At 43.1% G+C, this 22,513-nt stretch overlaps 1 protein-coding gene across 1 annotated transcript in view; it reads left to right on the top strand.

The window, feature by feature from the left end:
* The window catches only part of PTAR1 (protein prenyltransferase alpha subunit repeat containing 1), a 195,134-nt gene extending 172,846 nt beyond the window's left edge, over nt 1-22,288 (top strand). Inside the window, exon 7 of the mRNA XM_085633012.1 lies at nt 18,848-22,288. Coding sequence (XP_085489138.1) covers nt 18,848-19,193 — 346 coding nt within the window. The 3' untranslated portion in view covers nt 19,194-22,288. The remainder of the gene's footprint in view (nt 1-18,847) is intronic.
* Nucleotides 22,289-22,513: the final 225 nt, after the last annotated feature.

The raw sequence follows: 22,513 nt of genomic DNA, 5'->3' as shown, positions 1-22,513 counted from the left end.
AATAGTGACCACAATGCCAGCATCCTACCTGGGATCTCCAGGAGTATGTCTCCACCCTTCCCGCAAAGTGTGTTGCAAGCAAGATGGCCGCCCCCAGAGGTATTAAGGCCTTGGACATTGAGGCTAATCAGGGACACAACCATGAGGAAATATTCGAGGAAGCTTGTGTACCTTCCGCAGCTACCTGCATACTTCGAACCACCCCCTACAAGGATTAAGCCAAGGAAAATCCTCCTGGTGAGAAGAAGGTGGGGCGAGGAAAGCAAGATATAGAGAAGAAACAAAAATATCACCACAATGAACTTCCCCCTCTGGGGGGTGGGGGGCACTTGAAGAGTCCTAATGAGATGGATCCATGTCACAGGCAAGCGCAGTCACCAACGGCCATCCGGCAGGTTGGAGCTCCACCAGACACAACTCTCCTTGCCGAGCGGGGGAGGCCTGCACATCAGCCAAACAGGAGCCTCAGCTGCTGAACCCATGGAGAGAGCCACATCTGCTTTCTTTCTGCTGAAGATAGTGGAGTAGCCTAGACCATTCCTCTCTTCTATCTGCCTCCGTAGGTAGCCCACGATCTTCTTCACATGCCTGGTTGAGTGACTGGAGCCCTACTTGCCCCTCTCCAAACCTCACACAGGCGATCCAGACGGCCCGAGTTGCCCAGCATCGGGATGTCTGGCAAGTTGCCGGCCTCTTCCAGAGTGCGGATCACTCTGGCTTCATCTCGCCAGACGAATTGGAGGCAGAAGGGGTGACCCCATTTGTATCAGATCTTCTGTAGCTGCAGAAAGTCTGTTAGTGGTTTAAAAGATCTGCGTCACTGGAGTGTGATTGCGGAAGGATCCTGGTACAGCCAGATCCGGAGGCCCTCGTATTCAATATCTTTCAAATCTCGTGCCACCGTCATTATGGCCTCCTTCTGTCGGTAATATTGGAGGCAAGTAAGTATATCTTGTGGTTGGCCTGGTCCGGAAGCTGGTCTACCCGCGCGATGGGTTCGGTCAAGGATAATATCCTCGTCCTGCAGTGGTGGTGCGACGTGTTTGAAGAGACGGACACAAAGTCTTTCAGGTTGCCCGTGACTGCCTGTTGAGGAACTCCCTTAATACGAATATTGGAACGCCGATATCTGTTCTCCAAGTCCTTCAGCTGATACTGGGGCTCTGTATTCTGGTCACGCAGTTTCAGGAGCTACTGGGAGTGACTCTCCAGTTCCTCCTCTCTGGCCTCGTGATTCTGCTCCAGGGAGGTCACCCTTTAATATCAGTGGCTATTTCCTGTTTAAGTTCAGCAAAATCTCTGCGGAGGGATACGAAGAGCTGCTCAAGGAGTGATTTAGTGATAGTGGAGTCAACCTCATCGCTCACAACCCCCCCTGTGCCCCCCCCCCCGGACGCATTGTCGTTGGCCACTTCCCCTGCTGCCTCCGGGTCGTCTATTTCAGGGGCCGCCTCTGTTCTTCTTGTAGAGGACTTAGTGAACATATCTTTAACAGACATGTCCTCCTTAGCGGTCCAGTGGGTATTATTATTATTATTATTATTATTTAGGACTTGTGTTGCGCAGCGAATTATCACCACAGGGATCTCTCGGCGCATTTGGGAAACACAATGCTGAGGACTAGGACAGGGCTAACAGCAATTAGAAGAGCCAAGTCTTTAGGAGCTTCTTAAATTATTCCACACTATGACAGGCCTGTAGCTGATCCGGCAGACAATTCCAAAGGAGAGGGGCAAGATATGAAAATGCACGTCCTCCCGATTTGGTTTTCTTGATTTTACAGGGGAGAAGCAGGTTCTGGTTGCTAAATCTTAGTGCCCGGGCCGGATTGTAGGCTTGTAGGCTGTTATTTTCCTCTTTAGATAGAGCGGACTGGTCCCTTGTCGTGCTCTAAATACCGTCACCAGTAGTTAAAACACAGTTCTCTTAGCAGGTAGCCAGTGCAATTGTTGTAGCAGAGGGCGGGAGGGGGTACGTCTAGGTTTATTCAGGACGAACCGTGCCGCTGTGTTTTGCACTACCTGTAGTCTTGCTGCGAGGTCATCCCTGATTTCTACTAAAAGCGCATTGCCATAATCTAGTCTGCTGACTAGTAGGGCCTGTACGAAGGTCTTTCTGTCCTGCATAGGGATCCATGGAAAGATTTTCCGCAGCATTCGTATGATGCCAAAACAGGTTCCCGATAATGCTTTTACCTGCTCCTCCATCGAGAGCTTGTTGTCTATCAGAATACCCAGGTTACGTGCCAGGCCCGTAGGGTTAGGAGCTTCCCCTAATTCCGGTGGCCACCAGACTGCAGACCAAATCTCCATGGCCTTTCTGAACAAAAGGATCTCAGTTTTGTTGGAATTTAACTGCAGAAAGTTCTTGCTCATCCAGGTGGCGATTTGTAGCATACAGGACCTAAATTCGATACAAGATTGTCTCAAAACCACAGGATCTTATGATGGCTGCAAGCGGGGCCACATAGATGTTGAATAAGGTGGGGCTAAGAATTGAGCCCTGCGGCACCCCCTTATCCACTACTGGGGTTTGAGAGATGAAGGTGTCTAATTGGACACTTTGAGTTCTGTTGTTAAAACTCTGCAACCAGGCCCAGGCTCGTCCTCCGACACCAATCTCCTGTAACCTGGTCGGTAAGACATGGTGGGAGATGGTGTTGAAGGCCGCAGACAGATCTAGAAGCACTAGCATAGGAGCACCCTCTATCCTGTAGCATCCTCTATCCTGTAGCATCCTGATGGTGTCGACCACTTCTACCAGTGCCGCTTCCGTGCTATGGGCTGCGCGGAATCCTGACTGCGAAGGACCTAGTAAATTATGCCGTTCTAAGTATCCCATCAGTTGCCTATTAACCAATGTCTCCATGACCTTTGAGCTGCTCGGAAGGAGGGAGATTGGTCTATAATCTTGCAGCTCTGTGGGGTCTGACAGCACCTTTTTAAGTAGAGGTTTTATATGTGCCCAGCTTCTGGGAAAGGTGGCTGTAGCCTAAGAAATGTTGCACACCTCGGTTAATGATGGGGCAAGTTCAGCCATTATAAATGGCAGCACCGGATCCGAGGGAGCACCAGATCTTGTGTACTCCAAAAAGCTTTGCACTTGCTCTGTGGTGAAGGTGGTAAAAGAGTCAAGTCTGGGAAGTGAGGGGTCTCTCTCAACCGGGGTTATCTCCTCAGCGACTATTCCTACCGCTAAGGATCGGTAAATTTTGTCTATCTTGTCCTTAAAATGGTTTGCCAAATCATTGCATAGCGTTTGTGTAGGAGTGATAGAGGCAGTGTTTGCATTTGGGTTTGTAAACTCCTTCAGAATTTTAAAAAGCTCCCTGGAGGAGTTCTTTGCCTCCTGAATTCGCAGACCCAGATGGTCTCTTCTGGCTTGGTTACAATTTTTTAGGTATACTTTATGTAGTGCTAAAAAGGCCTCTTTGTCCTCTGATCTTAGTTTTCCTCCATTTCCTTTCTCGACATCTACACTGAGTCTTTTCTTTTTTTAAAGTCTCCGAATTCCAGGGGGCAGAGCAGGCTCTTTCCTGTGTGTGTGTGACTCTAAGTGGTGCGATGAGATTTAAAATGTCTTCAATGGATGCCTCCCATATTTCTACGGCCTTATCACTTGCCTCTGCTATGTCAAAAGAGGGAGGTTTGAAAACTTGGCTAAACAGCCCCAAAGTAACTTTCCTCCATGCTCTCCGGGGGGTCAGTCTACATTCGGGCTTTCTACCTCTCCCAATCACCTTAGTAGTAAATTTGAGAGCAAAATGATCAGTCCAGGACAATACCCGTGGGGGATCTACTGAAAGGGCCATGTTGGCAAAAATGTTGTCTAATATGTGCCTTGCTATATGGGTGGGTTCATGGATCATTTGTGTGAGCCCCAATGTTTCCATGGCCGATACCACGCATTTCGTGGCCGCTCACCCGTCAAAAGTAAATTCTGTCAGGGCCGTCGGTCGCTATATCATAGATACCTTCCGCTCCGCTGCCCCAGAGCGCAGCCGCGCGAGACACCTTTTCTTTATATACAGCGCTCACTCCCTCCTTAAAATTGATGGGCGAACCCCTGAGTTCGCACCCTGGGCTGGGGACAGCAAGCAAGTCTCCTGGGGACGGAACGGTCTTCCTCTCTTCAGAACGCAGAAGGCTGCTGTCGCAAGCCCTCGTCCCCTACAGGGCCCACCACCAGCAGTGGCCGTAGCCCAACACTCCAACTAGCACGTCCGATGCCGCTATCGCTAAGGGCCTCCACTGGTCCACCGACCGGTCCAGAGAACAGGGTGGCAATCCGGGCCTCACCAATGGGGGAAACGCCAGACCAGTCATCCAACTATAGACCAGGCATTGCCCATGTTCTCCGTCACTCCCCACAGGACAATCCAAACGGTGGTATGTCCTCGCATGTAACTTCACAGGAATGGGATGGTCTGCTCCGACTGGATCGCAGAAGGCACGCCATCGCGCACCCTCGTCCCCAGCTGTCCACTCCACCCGCAATGGGAGACTCTGAGTCCTGGTACTAAGTCTCCGGCCAACACCGTAATCGCGGGAGGCCCCTTCCCGGCTCGGCCACCAGGTTCGGAGGCCGGCGGCGCCTAAAGGGTAGCCCACCAGGTCTCCAGGCAGTATGTGGACCCCACGACCCCAACAGATCACCCGAGGCAGCCAAACGTATAAATTAGGGAGGACAGCCACCAACTGCCCGCTTTGGGACTGCCCCACATCAGGTACCGTGCCTCTGACCGCCCGCATAGTCCAGTTGCGGTTCTGGACAGCCAGGGATCGCTTAGCCCAGAGTCCAATGTGGCAATCCAAGGGCCCCAGTCCCCACCTTTCCCGCACTCTGGGATGTAGAGTCACTTACAGTTTGGTGCCGGGGAAGCGGGCTGATCACCGCTCACCCCTGGATCCAGATTCCCGTAGGGGTAGGTCGAGAGCGTGTCACTCAGCAAGGCCGCGGCTGTGCACGAGGCCCGCCGCTCGGCATTCCCAGCCTGGGGTCCACAGCGGTCGCTGCCAAGGCCCGGGGCCTCAGGACACCTTGGGCATCCAGGCAGACGCGCCTCCGACGGCTTTCGCTCAGCTCTCTGGCTTCTTGGCCTGCACACCTGGCAGAGCTCCGATGGCTGCGACCTACTCCGCCCCCATCTTGGACACTGGCATTCTCCTCACATTTTTAGGTCTCGCCTGCATTGCAGCGCATGCACTGCTCGCCTTGGCGAGAACTATAGTTGTTGGTTTTCTGTCTGTCTTCTTTGGAAGCAGGGTTTGTGTCTGCCCTGTCTCCTTTAGGCCGCGCCCACCCGGACTGAACTCGTCGTCTGTTGCTCGTCATGCTTCTCCCTTCTCACGAGGCGGTGGGCGTGTCTGCACTTGTTTATGGTGCGTGAGGAAGTGACATGAGGCTTTGCCACGCAGCTAAAGTGATGTGGCAAGACCTAATCATTTATTGTGCTATATCCCTCGAGTAAGTAACCATAGAAGTATTCTGCTGAAGTGTTCAATTTGGCGAATTATTTAAAGCAGCTGTCGGACTCTCCAATTCAAAATGTCATGCAATATATACGCTTTTTTCTGACCAAACATTGAATATTTTGTAGATGTTCATATTATCTAACTAAATATAACATCTTATATCGTACAATTATTATTCCGAAAAGGCCGACATTTTCCATACGAATGAGAACGCACATGTCGTCCTTCTTTTATTTCAATGGAATGAGCGACGCTGCAGCTCTATTTGGTAATCTAGAGGGCCGGAATCTCTCTCCTCTTTTGTGGCTTCCGGTGAGGCTTGTAGTCAAATATGGCGACACCCAGTGGTTGCTGCAAGTTGTTCCCCAAGAGAAGAGCTTGTTTGCTAGCCTGAAGCATCAGCGCTTTCCCCGGTCGTATCTATTTTAAGGGATATAAAAAGGTGAGTTGTTGGCAGTGTCTCGTGAATTTGAGGTCCGAAAGAAATGTCTTTATCTTCAAATCATTCACCTATTCATAGACATCAAACATTCTTAAAGCGTGGTATGGGTTTGTTCAAATTAAAAGTAAATATCTTTCACTGCGCGTCATAAATATCCAATTGGCAAACGTCACTAAATGGGCTATTGGCGTTTCGATCCAGGAAGTGTTTGTTTCTCATTCTCTCTAATAGCTCGCTTTTCCTAGGTGGAAGGTTTACCCTCCTCGCCGTTTGTCAGCCCCATGCCACTCCGGTGCTTCCCTCGTGTTCCTCCCTCCCCTGGGCTTTCACTTACCACCTCTGTGACTTGCTGTGCTCGGGCTGTGGCCACCACAGTGCTGAGGTGGCGGTGGCCCGGGCTGCACATCAAGTAAACTCCATCCCTGTTTTCCGGCGCAGCCTCTGAACATGCAAAAAGAGGCCCTCACTGGAAGCAACAGCGCCAAACTCAGGTGAGGGTTCCTTGGCATAGGAAGGGGCTCTGTCACCTCGACACGCCTAGCCAGCTGATGCAGTACGTAGTTGGGGGGGGGGGGGGGGGGAGGGGTGCTTCTGCCAGATCCGCAGTCTCCATCGTGTCTCGCTCTTATACACATTTTTCCTCTTCTCTACGTTCTCAAGTCCCTCTCCTGCCTCCTATTTTCTCTCTGTTTCTCCTTCTCTCCCCAAATTGCATCTCTCTCCAACGGATGTCTGTTCTCTTTCCTTCAGCCATTCCATGTTTTTTTCAGCAAGGTGGCTCAGTGCTTTAAGCTAAGGTTACTACCCCATGTGGGGCGCTAAAGGGCTAACTAGATAGCACACTGTACCGGTTGGAACTCCTTATTCGGTACTGCCGAAAATGAACCAAGCAGTAACACCTCATAACTGCCCCCCTCAATTCTAAGTGACGCCACCCCTCCCTGTCCCCAGTTAACCCACTACAACAAATTGTCTATCTCCCTGCGAAACCCGCAGGGGCTGGCCCCTGGATCAACTCTTTGACTGGAAAACACGGTTTACAGGACTCAAGCCACGTTAACAGCCCTGGAAGTGCTGTTTTGCCCAGAAGGTGCGGTTCAGTTCCATTCCGCACCGTAAAGAGTTTAACTGTTCATGTAATCCAAGCATGGGTGAGACAAAAGACAGAGTGTGTGCATTTATATATGCATAGGCATGTCTAAGTGTGCACATATGCGTAGGTATTTAGGAATGCCTGTGTGTGTATGCTTGTATATATGTACATGCGTGTCAGTGTGTAAATATATCTCCTCTTGGTAATGCTGTGTATGGATGTGCATGCTTCCTTATGTGCATATCTATGTGCGTGTGTGTCTGTTTATATGTGCTCGTACCTACATGCTTATGTGTGCATGACTATATGTATGTATGCTTATATGGTTGCATCTATCTGTGTATGCAGCTGCAGGTGGCTGTTTCCAAATGTGTGCCTGTCTAGGTGTGCGTTTGTGTCTGTGTATGTGTGTTTTCTTTGTATCTGTGCTTGCTCGTTTGTGTGTCTATCTGTGCATCTATATTTATTTTGAAGGGTTTTTTAATGCACATAAAAGACCAGGAGGTTGTTTAGAGTGAAATTGTCACATAAGGTAGTGGTGGATATGTCGTCGCACATTCAAACAAATAATAAGCAGATAAAAGGGTATTTGCATCCATTAAACATGGTCATAAAAGGGTCAAACGTATGACAGGTGCCAAATCGGGGTGAAATACCCCACTACCAAGAGTATCAATCCCACAAACCACCAAATGACTTGTAAGAAATGCACAAAAACGGAAACCCCGGCACTCTGGTTGTCTATATATACAGTTTAAGATGTAGATCTCTCAGAGCAGAAAAACGAGATGATGTGAGGGAATAACCCCTGACACAGAGAACATCCAGGAAAGCATGTATCATTCAAACACTGATTTATTCATAAATGAAATGATCGTGAGCATAAATCAAATCATTACATCAAATATCCAAAATGTTCATAAAATTGATTAGTTCTTATGAAGTTCTTAGGAGTCCAATTTTTGACAAATGGAGCATCAGAAACAGCCAACGCGCGTTTCGTCACCACCGTGACTTCCTCAATTCTGTAGGAGTAATCATAAATACAAAAAATTGGTATGTACATATATAAAAAACCATCTCTCGTTATTTAATATTTTTAATCCACAAACTACCTCCTTAAATTGATGCAGAAAGATCAAGTGGAAAAGACACCAACAGAAACGTGAACTCAAGTAACCGACACCAGAAAAGAAACACAAATAAGTGAAAAGCAAAAAATGAAAACGTGAAAAATACCCAGAACAAGACAAGTGAACAATATTTAAGTTTCGGAAACCTCAAATACGTGAACCAAGACCAGACAAACAGATCCAAAAAGTAAATCCAAAAGAAATACCGTAGTCTGAAGATCAGTAACAACAGACCTTGCGTTACAGTAAGTATGAGAGTGGAAAGAAGGGAAAAGACTTTTTAGAAAAATGGAAGTATTTAGGAAAAAATAGAAACTTTTTAGTAAAGAAAACTTATGGGAACAAAGCTGTCCCCATTCAAACCTCAAGTATAACACAAAAGCCATAGACTATCAGTTATAAAATCAAGATTAATAACCTCTTTAGTGGAACTCACACAGGGAGGGCTTCAGTATATCCACTCCCCTATTAACTCGGATATTCTGAATAACTGTAGATTCCCAGGTTACAGTACCAATATTCGAACAAACTAAGAAGGGAGAAAAGTGTTACAACAGAAAGGAATCAGTTTCATTAGACATTGGTATCTGGAAGTCTAATATCTATAGAAAGTTGAGTGCCTAGTAAGAAAATACTGATAGTTACTTTCAATCCTTGTCTTTAGTTAAAAAGAGTTAAGGTATGACTTGGGTACCGTAGAGCAATTCTTTTGAACGTTTCGATGTACTGCATTTGCATCTGATATTTGATATGAACAAGACAATCAAATGATTGTGGACAATTTCCAAATAGAGTTTATTTAATTTATATCTCTATAACCATTTAAGAATCTAAAAGTCAATGGTAAGCCATACTAATATAGACCTCACTTACTTTCAGTCTACTACACTCTTTTGTGGTTTTTTTTGTTTTTTATTTTACACAGTCTTGAATCAAAATTAGATGGAAATCGGATCAGATGTTCCCAGATTCTACAAAGTAATTCTAAGTACAAAAGACATATTAGAAAAGCTGAGAATTACTGCATAAAATAATTATTTCCCTGATCAAAACGTGCAAAGGTTACTAGACTTCTCTGAACAAAACTCTGTTGTAACCCGATTTAGAAGAGGCACTTACATTTAAAAGTATATGATAATAATTGTCGTTGTTATCAGAGAGCAGTGTATCCACAAGTTAAGGAACCATGATAAGGCCCTATAACTCAAAGACAAAACAAATAAAGAAAAAGGAGAGAAGAAGGAAAGGAAAGCACTTATAACATCAGTAAGTTTTAATACTCATCTTATATTCCACTAGCAAGGTCTTTTAGCAAATTAAGGATTTCCTTATAAATAGTCATAAGATTCAAAGTCCAAGACTCAAGATAAAATAATAAAACGCTAGAGATCAATGGGATATTGAGTTACGAGAAAGAGAACCAAAAACATTGACTTTTCAAAACTTCAGTAAGACACATCCAATTCACCGCTTGTCTGGCTCTTGCATATATCGGGTGCAAGCACTAGGTTTAATTAAACCCGTTACAGCAGCCACCAATGGCAATGTGAGAGCGTTAACTAGTCTCATATTGAATTTAGCAAAACTTGTATCTCAACAATGGCTGTTTTGAACACCACCCTAGTTTTCCTTCGTAAATCCCACAGTGAGGTCACCATTTAGACATATACAACCTATACTAGGTCTGCACGTTTTGTAAGGCTGCTGCGTATATTAAAAGCAGTGGTAAACGCCTAATATCCCGGATGGTGATTAGGCAAGTTAAAGTTTCAAGTATTACCTAATGGAGAGAAAGTGAAAACGTGATAGTCTGAGTTTTAGAAAAACATGCTCGCACTAAAACGCTATCTCGCTATTCTTATGTTCCAAAAAGGGCCGCTCTCACTCACCTAGGAAAAAGAGTCCATGTCATACAATAGTATCCTGCCGTCCGTTGTGGCCAAACACCTAATGTTCATCTCATAATCGTATTTGAATTGGAAATGTTCACCGGAAGACGCTCACGCGTCAATGTCCGGAAGTCAAAAGATTAGAGGACGGACTTGCTACTGCCGAATGTACGGCCGCCATGTTGGAAAGGAAAAGATGTACATTCTTCAAGCGATTAAGTTGCAAGTTATCTTAATTCCTGGTTATTTGTGTAATACATAAAATCGTTCGACCCCCCCCCTAAAGAATGGACCAATTTCCAGACCTATTAGGGATATGTAAAAACGGAGATGATTAAAGAGACCGTGTCGAAGCCAGCACTTAATCGAGCGGTTTGAAGTACACAGGATTGAAACACAGAACAGAAATACGAACAGGCATTAGTCAGCTGAAGTGTGACAGAGTAAAAGGAGAAAAGGAGACCCCCAAAGTCAATAATACCCAAAAGTCCAAGCACAACCAGATCGAAATTACTAATTACGATCTGCAAGAATTCTCGAATATATAGAAAATAAAGGGAAAAAGAACGCTGCATACCACATGATGCAGTTCTGCCTCAATTGAAGCAGAATTCATGATCTAAAAAGGTCAAACTAGAGATTGTATCAGCTCAATAATACACCAGCATAATTTCGTTGAAAACAACACTTACAAACTGTTTCAACACAGTCATGATGTCAGTTCTCAGTTCCCACATTATAGCATCACGCTTGAAAGCGCATCCTACACAATATAGTAATTGTAACATAAACACAATATGGTAATTGTAGCATAAAGATGTTAACCACATAATGTATAAATTCACAACATTCCTATATGAACCATATAGAGATGTTCATACTTTAGCTTTCTGATGTCCTAAAAATACAGCATCACTTTCGCATTACACTAGGGAAACAGTCTAAGCGGTTCACAGTTTATTCAGATACAAAGGCATGTAATTCTCTATCAAAATTTAATCCCTGTTCAACCGCTCTCAATCTAATGATCCATTGGGTTTCTGTCCTGCGTAGATTGAGAAGTCCCCCCCCCCCCCCCGTTGTCATTGTATTTGGGTGATGCCATGAAATTGGATCCCCGTCATGCTTGCTAGAGGGTGTGAATCATTAAAATGTACAGCACGAGAGTAGTCCATATTTTTATTTCTGACTGCCCTAATATGTTCTTGAATTCTCTCTTTTAGGGGACGTAATGTACTGCCTATGTAAATGAGCCCACAAACACAGATTATGCAATAAACCACATATCTGGTGTTAAAATTTATGAACTCACGTACAGAGTATTTTACTTGAGTATTGTATCGAAAGTAGTCAGTTTATTTAGAGCATAAGGGCAGACATTGCATTGCGTACATTTGAAAAAACCTTTTGGTCTTGTTGGGAGCCAAGTTGTATTCTGACTTATGGGAGGAAGTTAGCTAGGACACAGTATACTGCGTAGAGTTGTACCTCTCCTATGTGCCACCATAGAATTTCTTGTAATATGTTTAACAAGTGATTTATTCAGATGGAGTAAGTGCCAGCGTTTGAGTAAAATCCTGTAGATTGCATTACTATGGGTATTGAAACCGGTAACAAAAGCTAATTTTCCGTCACTATCTCGTTGATTGCTCTTTTTCTTATGTGTTTTATGTAACGAGTGCCTGGAAGTTTTAAGGATTCTTGTTTTGGCTTTATCCAAAACAATTTGTGAGTAGCCTCTCTGTACAAAACGTCCCTCTAGTTTGTTCAGCTCCAAGGCAAATACTGAGGTGTCTGAACAATTTCTCCTGATTCTTGTCATCTCTCGCAATGGGATTGCATTAATTTGGGAGCTTGGATATGCACAAGTTGCATGTAAAACTGAATTACACAATGTCTCTTTCCTGAAGAGTCTCGATAGAATTTTATTATCCTTTAAATAAAGAAGAACATCTAAAAAGTCAATTTGTTTGATTGAATTTGTGTGTGAAACTTAAGTTGTACGTGTTATTTCAAAAGACAACTCTCATCACCAGACCAAATCATAAAGATATCGTCTATGCATCTAGACCAGTATATAATCTGTTCAGTCACTTCTGAAGGACCCGCACTCCACAAATGTCTCTGTTCGAAGTTACCCATATACAAATTTGCGTATGATGGCGAAAACTTCGAACCCATAGCGACTCCCAACCGCTTGTCTGTACCAGCTGCCTTGGTGTAAAAACACATTGTTTTCCAATACAAGGCGAGTTAGGTCTAGAAGCATTTGTGTGTGTTCATAAAATGTCGCATCTCTATGACATAAGGATTCACCCAAGGCTTGGAGTCCCTTTTCTAATGGTATGCTTGTATAGAGCGACCGGACATCTAGTGTCACAAAAGTAAAAGTCATTTGACCACTCTACATCTTCCAATTTATTCACTAGATCTCCTGTGTCCCTAAGATAGGAAGGTAAATTGTGTACCAGTGGTTGTAGGTAGACATCAATAAATTCCGAAATTCGCTCAGTGGAAGAACCTATACCAGATAATATTAGTCTACCCTGTGGAAAAGCACTCGGCTTATGAATTTTTGGTAAGATATATAGGCATGGTGTTCTGGGAGAACAGTTGAACAGATATTTAAATTCAATGTCTGAGATGAGCCCCTGTTCCCTCAGATTGGTCAATTTTTCCTGAATAAGTATGGTGACATCGCCTAATGGGTTACATGTATGTTTGATGTATGCCTGTCCATCTGAAAGTTGCCTTTCAATCTCCTGAATATAGTCAGTGTTTCGCATAATTACTATATTCCCTCCCTTATCCGCCTCCCTTATAATGATGTCTGACTTGTTAGCAAGAGCTTTTAGAGCCTCATTTTCCTGTCTTGTAAGATTACATTTAGAGAACTGACGACATGAGGCTGAAGAATCTTCTAATCTATGTAAGTCACTGCTTTGTAGAAGGCGTCCACCAGATTGTCCGGTGATAAAGGCGGTATAAATAAGGACTTCAGTTTGAGGCCACTGTCTAAACTGAGATTGGGTACAATATCCAAGTCAGCAAGAATGTCTAACATTGACGGGGATGTGCCGGAACAATCATCTAATGATAACAAATGCAGATCTTGTATTTCCTTGATTGTTTTATTACAAGGTGGTGTTGTCATTTCCACACATTGCACGTCAGCTGTTTTTATTCTCAAAGAATTTTTTCAATTTTAATCGGCGAACAAACTTATTTAGGTCAATGTGAATACGTGTGAAGTCTGGCAATGATGTGGGACAAAAACTCAGTCCCTTGCTTAGGACATCTACATCGCATTTTGTGAGTTCACAATCAGGCAAATTAACAATAGGTACATTTTTTTTCAGATGAATCATGTAACATACTTCCACTGGCCTGTGCCAAGGATGAGATCTATTTCAATTCTTCAGATTGCATGAGACTGGTCTGGTCATTGCCCCTTCTCTCATATTTGCACCGGTTTCGCCCCCTCCTTGTTTTTTTTAATTTGGTCTGTTGTAAATCTGTCTGGTACCTTTCCTGAATCTTGTCATCTGTTCTAAAAAAAAAAAAAGACGAGGACGTGTTCTCATGTACAGGGCCCCAATGTCCTGAAACCACGTCGCCCCCAAAACTGACTTCACTGTGTACACTTGAAATGTCAGACTCACTTGTGGATGCCACTACCTCCAAGTTGCTAGGTTTGGCGTTCACAGTGGCGGGACGTGATTTTACCTCATCAAATGTTTTGGCGAACGTGAACACTCTGTTATTTTTATAGTCATTCTCGTCTCTTTTGAGCTTTCTCATTTTCTTGTCCTTTATGTAGAGTTGATGTGCACTTAATACATCCTTCAAGATTTAAAAAAAAAAAATATTCTGTCGCTTCTTGTAGATTAAGGTTCTTGATCTCTAACTCTAACTTCTCTATTTCATCTAACAATTTGGTCCGTTTACGTTCCGCATGTCTAATCAAAATATCCATCATATTATATGACGATGAAAAAATAAGTTCTTCCCATTCCTTCTGAAGATCTAGTTCCTCAAATGTTGCGAAGATTATTATTCGTAGGCCACGTGGGACCTGTTTAATGTTAATATATCTTTTAAGAATAGTTAGGTCCCACCACCTAGATAGTTCTTGCTTTCTCAGTCTTTCCAACTTAATAAACTTTAGTTTTAGACCTTCTTGTTCTGGGTGTATTTTGTTGGTCGAAATTTTATCTAGCGTCCCTGTGAACAGTTCCCTTATCAGCTGGTCTCTCTCATCATCAAAAGTCGCCATAGTTCGTCAAACTGTTTATGTATAAAACCAATGGACGTAATAAGTTGTTAAGAGTGCTTTACTAAAAACAATAACTGTGACAACAACTACTGGCTGCGGAAAATATTAACCTCAATAGTACCACTTTAATACTTAACTTCAACAATCACCAACTGTACAGTGACATATTAAACTTTGGAGAGAACATGCCAGTGTCCAGCACCATGTGTCATGCTTTATTTTTTGTCTTCGTTTAAGCTGCGATGTATTTGTTGTTGTACTCGAAGATTATCCAGTAGGTTGTAGATTGTGTCTTATTTATAAAATACATAGTCCTCTTTAAAAACTTGTGGCTTCAGGAGAATAGAATTCCATTGTTGTTACTTTTTTTCCCCAAGCAGCATATTACTCTTGTCTCCCCTTCCTTATAACGTATTTCCAATTTTCGGGTTCTACAGCGCAATTACGTCATACGAATAACAATAGCACTGTGCAAATAACATCATTCCACTACATACAAAAGTGAAACAACATTGCCATTTTTAATTTCAAGAGCTGTAGCTTTCACAAATGCGAGACCTATTGCATTGCAAATGCTTGTTAAGCTAGCAGCAGATGTCATCAGGCCTACCATGACCAATATGTGTAACAACTACTTAGATACAGATACTCCTTGCCTGGAAAGAACAAATATTACACCACTACTTAAGAAAACCACTGCTGATCCTTCCTCGCTAACCAACTAGAGAAGTTTATCTGTTTTTTGACTCTCCGGCCAAAATTACTGAAAGAGATTTGAACACCCAGTTAGCGTACTACTTGGAACCTAACAAGCTCCTTGACCCAACCCTGTCTTGACTCAGGCTGTCAAATAGAATATAATCTGCACTTTTTTGCAATAACAGACAATATTAGACTTATCTTGAACCAGAGTAGCATTGCTGCCCTAGTACTCTTTTTAGTTGCTGCCTTTACACCTTCTCTCATTTAGTGTTAATGTCCAGACTTGCAGAATGTGGAATTTGCAAGAAGGCACTGGAATTGCTTTATTAATTTCTTTCAGATATTTCCCTGACCGTTGTACTCCCTCCTTTTTCAGTCAACACCTTTTTAGGTCTCGCCTGGTGAAAGCAGCGCATGCGCTGCTCTCGCTATTGCGATTACCTTTTGGAATCGATTCTGCAGAGGGCTTTCATGCACGTGTCTGCATGGGCAAACATGGCTGCTGTTGCCATTTGTCCATAGCAAACAGCATGCGCGTGTCTGTCGGACTGTGGTCAGTCCGACGCCATCTTGCGAAGCTTTCGTTGTCATAGCAACGAAAATGTCGCTTCGCTTGTGCTTTTAATTAGCGTGACCTTCGCGCAATCGCTTTCGCAATCGCTTTCACTTTCACGGCCGCTTGTTTACATTTGCAAAATCTTCAGAAAAGACCCACTTGTCAATAAAGCATTCTCTGCGGAGAGTGCCGAAGTCAGATTCCATATACTGTGGCGTGGGGCCCCCACAGGTCAATGCTTGGGTTGGTTAAGAAGCATAGTTTTGTCTGCTTTTGACCGATAGCCTGATGCTTTGCCAAACAGCACAGCATGTGAAAAGCCAGGATATTCAGACACGAACGCACTGACCCCCGGATAAAGACCGGCTTGTCAATAAAGCATTCTCTGCGAGAGTGCCGGAGTCAGATTCCATATACCGTGGCGTGGGGCCCCCACAGGTCAATGCTTGGGTTGGTTAAGGAGCATAGTTTTTCTGCTTTTGACCGATAGCCTGATGCTTTGCCAAACAGCACAGCATGTGAAAAGCCAGGGTATTCAGACACGAACGCAGTGGCCCCCGGATAAGCACGCAAGAAAGATTGCTGCCTCAGACGCACGCTCTAAACTCAGATGCTTGCTTGAGAACTAACGTGCTGCCTGCCTCGCGCATCAAGTGCCGACTGTTATGAAAAACAGCTGGAGCATAAAAGGGGATTAGAACTGCTGTAAATATTTGTGGTAGGTTTACAGATTTACTTTGCACCAAACCGTGTGAGCTCAAACTCGGCTAGAGGCTTTTGGAAAGGAATGTTAGAATTTTATTAAACATCTATGCTTGTAAAGAAGGGCAGGGACGTAGTAAACAGTCAGGCATTTAGGCTTCTGAAATCCTTTTATTTCAAATGTGTCCATATCTCTTACTTACTTGCCTTTATTTCTGTTTCTGTCCCTGCTACGAGTCATTTTCCATCCCTATTTTTAGTGCTTCTCGAGGAGATGTTTTTGGTCTATACTGAGATAGATTCTTTTCCCACCAGTCGTGGCCCTATGGAGGCTCGTAAGACACCGTATTTTGTTTTAAGTCAGGAATGATGGGCTCTGCCAACTACTGGAAATTTCTATAGGGCCTGAGATGTATTAATTTAATTTATTTTGGACTTCTGTCCAAAATAAATGAAACGAGCCTTGACACGCCTGACAAAGATGGTTTGGGCTAGAGGATGGTGAGGTGGAGGGACAGATACATTAATTGTAAATTATTCAAGCAAAGGTTTTCGCAAAGGTCCAGGTCTTCAGACACCTTGGAGAAGGCTAAACGTTTCACAGTTACTTGGGTCTTAAGGTACAGCAGATATGCCACAGACTAATGAGGTTCCGAGAACGGAATGCGTTTCAGCGCGCGCAATGAAATTGGAGTGCAAGAACACAAACTTTTGGGTGGAAAACGTGCCCCTTAGCCAAAGCAGCAGCAGTGTGGCTAATGCTTTTTTTCCTCCTAACAATGCAAGTTTATTTTCATGAGTTGCATTGGGGGGAAAAATGTGAGCTACTTCTGCTCATGTAAACATTGTTACTCCTCGAAGCTATGGACCGTGAATGTGTGCGAAAAAGCACCCTCGGTGGATTTCGCAAGGTTATCCGAGCCCTGCCTCTGATTAGGGCTGTATGACTGCATTCAGGGCTCTCAATTACAGCCTAGCAGCAGTACTGCTTGAGTATAATCACGTTTATTTACAAGAACAGTCCCAGCCACTACTGCCTTGACTTCCTGCTGGTCCTCACTGCAGGACTCGAATAAAAAAAAAACCTCGAGGTTTGCCTGAGCAATGGATGTGTAGTTTATTGTGCATCAGATTATGCTGCAGCTGATAAGCTTTTCGTGATTTTGAAGGCTTGCATTCGTAGTGCAAATAAAAGCTTTGTATTTTAGGACATAATTACATATATTTCAAGTATTTGACCGTGTTTTCTCTTTACATGCTACACATGGCCTTTTTAGATTAATTTATTGTCATTAAATTATACTATTACATATTTTCAAAACTTGTATTATGTAGCTTCCCAGTATTTGGTTGTCAGGAGTTCTGTACGAAATGCCATGACGTGAATTGCACATTCTTTCTTGTTCATTGTGATACTTAAAAATGGGGGGGGGGGGTACAAAGCTATGTGGTTTGCTATTTTAAACAAGCATTGTCATAGCCAATAGGTCTCGCCTTTGGGACCTTATAAATGTTTAGCCATGCAACAGTTGATGCTGTTGTACCAATGATATTGTGCTGCATAACTAAATACTTATAAGGTCCCAAAGGCGAGACCTATTGGCTATGCCAATGCTTGTTCTTTATGCTGTGGAGTCCCTCAAGGTTCTTCCCTGAGCTGCACACTTTTTAATATTTACAGGTCCCTTTTGGCTTCCTTGGTAAGATCGTTCTGCTTTAAAACCAGCTTCTATGCAGCGGACATGCGCCTGATTGTATCAATTTAAAAAAACCTTGACTATACCAAAGTGAGTTTCCATAATTGGGCTCTCTCCCTCTGCCAGTGAATTCTACTAAAAACTTGGGAGTAATCTGTACAATTCTTTATCCGTGATTTCAGAACTAATTATTTCTAGGATTAATTATGAGAACTCTGTATATGATAGCTATGTTACACATTCTAAAGCATGTCGAAATACGGCAGCTAGACTAATTCTTAATATCTCCAAACAGGTGTCAATTAAATCACACCTGAGCTCCCTGCATTGGTTATCAGTCTTCAAGCATGAAATGTTCAAGGCCCTGTGCTTGACAGAGTCCTTCGTATCACCTGACCAGTTTTTATGTAAAACAAAATATTTCTTTTTTGTACTCTAGCCTGTAGCTTACGTTCAGCCCCAGGGTATCGGCTAGTTATTTCTATAAAACCAATCTGACTAGACAAGGAGGCAGATCCTTCTTGTAGCTTGTGGCCAAACTGTATAACTCTTACTTTACATTTACCAGTGAGACCATATACGAATGGAATAACAATACTGGTTTTGCACGACCCTCACCTCCGCACCCCCAATTGATTTGGCTCACTGAGGGACATGTTGAAACCCTTTCACTGCAGCCACACGCCTGTTAGAAATTATGATTATTTTCGGCATAATCGGTGCTATTAACCATCAGGTTTTAGCATGTTTATCTTCACTGCACTCCAGGGTCATTCATACCGCATTTGCTGTATATGTTAAGAAGTGAGTGCGATTGTTGAGTGGAATTGCAATTGAGTTCTGACTCCTAATAGCTTCTTTTTCTTTTATTTCATTTCCGCAGGAGGCGTGTGTTCTATCTAGTGCATCAGTTGGAGACTTCATCTTCCACCACAGGAGGACTTGCAGCCACTGGCAACGGTGAGGGATCATTGATCAGCACTCACCCTACCGGGCCACCCGCCTTCCCAAACGCCCAGGCCATGGATGTTGACATGCAGCGATATTCCCACAGACGTTGCTATTCTCAAGAGATCAAACGCCCGAAGCGGGCGCCTGCCCAACTTCCCGCCTCCTCCGAAGCAGAGCTGGGGTTCATTGATAGTATGCTGTCCACCTGTAGAAACAGCGAGCAGGTCAGGTTTGCCGCTGCATACAAGAAATGGCTGGTCACCTTTATAGGACAATGAAATCTGCTGGTTTCCTGGGGAAGTATGAGAGGGTTCATATATAGTGCAGTAGACCCATATGCTTGGAGTGGCATATCTTGGATAAAAGTTCATAGCCATGATTTGCCTGCTTTTTCCCCTTTAAACCATGGTCAAAAGCTGAAATAAATCGAGTAAACCCCATAAATATTTTGGATTACGATCAATGGGAAGCAAAGTAGCTTGTGTTATTTTGAGGGGTGAATAAGAAGTAATTTTTTTTACAAACTCCAATTGTTACCTCTCCAGGTGCGCTTTGTCATGCCCATCTTTTAGCACCTTCATTGATGGCTTATTCCAGTGTCATGAAAGGAGCCGCACATTTAAAGCGTGTTGATCTGAGCTATATAGCTCATATGAAGACTATCTCAAGGAATTTTGAGAAACTTAATCTTCTCAGTATTGCTAAAATGAGGTCGCAAAAACAGGAATGCTGCTGGAAGGACAAATGCAACTTAGTTGACCAAGAGGGGACTTTGTAATCGTTCACCGTGTTGAAGACGACCAATATGTAGTCATGTTGGACAGTACTGGAAGTGGCGACAGAAGCAAGGGTCTGGCGGCTTTGTCCTGGGAGAGGCATTTTGTACTGCACTGTGGCACAGTACTGGTGCTTGTATGCACCTCACATGCTCTGAAGAAGCAACGATGGAGTCAAAGGGGGACACTACACAACGTGCCCCTGTCTTATCTTATTTCCTCTCATGAATCATAAGAAATATTGTAGACCGATGGTCAGAAGGGTAAAGCATGGCATATTGATGTTTGCAAATGTGTTTGTGCTCGCTGAAACGCTTTGCAAAAGATTGGTAAAGCACACAGTTCTGCCAGGAAGAATGTTTGAAAACTGGAACCAGGTGTTTCTTCACTTATTACTGAGTTTCTAAGGTACTTGATAACAGATTATGTTCAGCAGTTCAGGTGCTTTTGTGTGTGTGTTTTTTTTTTTTTTTACACCTGACTAGTTCAATTTTGTTTTTTTTACTTATATCCAGCGTTGCTGTTTTGATTTCTGTTATCCTCTGCTTGTCACAGCATCCATGTGCTAATTATGATTTCTTCGAAGAAACCTCAGATTTTCAACAGATTTGTACTAAAAGCACTGTAGTGGGGGGCCATTTGGAAGTAGGCATATACATGTATGGGCATGCGCGTGATAGTATTTGAGTGTTCATGTATTGTGAGTGTGCGGTAAAGGAGAATTGGCAGATAATGTTATCACAATCTGCAAGTCATGTCTTCCTGTAGCGATCAGACATGTAGTTTTCCCTTTTCATGGTTGGTAACGACAGTAGAAAAAGGCTTCACATCCAGAGTTGATGTAGACGAGGCAAAACACTGAGAAGCCAGCCTTCCTTAACCTGCTTCTACACTACAAAATGTTCTGTTGAACACGGAAGCATCTGGTATCCCAGATCTTTAAACACATATGTGGCCTCTATTCTCAGACTGAAGCACCTTTCAAAGTTTTTTCGAAAGCTTGTAAACTACACTTCAAATAACCATCTAGTTAGGGAGACTAGCGTTAACGTATATATCTATAGAATCTTGGATTCAGAGTGCAGATAGCAACTCTGTCCAGCACTGTGATTTTTATGAGTACTGCCCTTAATGTAATATGTTTTTAAGTATCAATTGGAAGTAGATTAGTGCTTAGGGTGAAATTGTTATTCTACTCGTGTTTCGAGCTAGTAGCTCTTAATGTGCAGAAAATGCTAATAAGTACAGCTGGAGGCTATTAAGTAACACACTAGGGGCCTTTTCATAGTGTGGAGGTCAGGACACTAATGGGATGAGTGAGCACCATTGGCAGCCGGGTTTTTTGCTGTGCATTTCACCATTTTTATTTTGTGGCAATTAAAAGTGAGTTTCACGCTAAATCGAACTCTGGTTCCTATTGACTTCCTGCTAGTGAGATCACCCAAAGTGTTTATGCCAGTGGATTTGTACATACCGTGCGTTTACAATGCCTCTTTCTGCTTGCAGGAAAGGAAGGTCTGACAGCATTCTGAGCGTTGAAATGAAAGGAAGGTTGTATTCTGCCCCTAGACTCTGTGTACTCCTACTGATCGTGAGGACCTAATGGTTGATGAGACACAAGATTTTCTCTGCGCATTTGATAGGGCCTCGTGCATCGCTGTGTTTTTGTTATTGATTATGGTCTTTAAATGTGTCCATTGGACCTAGTTGCTGAAACAAAGATGTAAAGGCGTGGCTCTCGGACCTCACTACTAGTGGTAGTTGTCTTCTTTTTCAACAGGAATTCTCAGACCATACTTGACACTTATTCACCTACACAAGTTTTAAGATCCCTTACAGTTACATCTTTGGAGATGATGTTACAATCTGTTCCACAATTTAAGTAACACATTTAGATTGTCTAATAGAACCAGAAAGCAGCATCTGTCCACATCTATGTATTCCACAGAGCTTCTAATTCATCTGCATATAGTTTAACTCTGTACGCGATTGACACGGGCTCTATCCGTTTGAGCAAAGTGTCATTCTGGATCTTGCGTTACAGAGTAGAAATATATTTTCGGATGTAGTTGACAAAAAAAATGTGTGCTAATCCATACTTTCTTATGTTTAATAAACCTACTCCTGTAAGGGTGTGCTCTTGTTCTAGTCAGGTTGTTGCTTTTCTGAAGATTTGGCACGTTCAGAAAATCAAGAGTTTACACATTAAAATATCGGCAACGCCATGCACTGGAAAGATAATAGCAAATATACACTGGCTGTGAAATCCTCAATTTGTAACATTCTTATGTAGGCACACTGCTAATGTTTTTTAGTTGACGAAAATGTTACATTATTATTACAATATTTCTGCAAATATTTACACCATACCATTGATCTCATCATAACAGAAGATTAAAAAAAAATTGTCAGTGGATAAAGTTGTAAAACAAGTGATTAAATCTAGAATTATAGCAGTGCTCTGATCTATTACAAAATACTACCTTTGTTTTTTTGGTCTTTAAAAAAAAAAAACGGAGGATGAGAGGATTGGTAAGGCAAGGTGGAATAAGGAGGAAAAATCAGTTGTCTATTAGACAATAAAAGATTTCAGCGACACGAAGTGTAGACCGTATTTTTTATTCAAAGAAATCATGTCATAACGTGAAGTCCAATTCAGCACATATTTTATAATGAGCTGTCAGTCCGTGAAAACAATTTCTATTAAAATTCTGTGCAGGTAAAATGACAAGTTTAGATTCATTATCCTCAAGGTAGACACTTCCATAGATCTCAAATATGTGGGGAAAGTTGCCGGTCTGTTGGTTGACAAGGTAAAGCTC

The sequence above is a fragment of the Triturus cristatus genome, chromosome 2_1, assembly GCF_964204655.1.
Source record: "Triturus cristatus chromosome 2_1, aTriCri1.1, whole genome shotgun sequence".
In the NCBI taxonomy this organism is placed as follows: Eukaryota; Metazoa; Chordata; class Amphibia; order Caudata; family Salamandridae; genus Triturus; species Triturus cristatus.
This window is presented reverse-complemented; position numbering and strand designations above follow the sequence as displayed.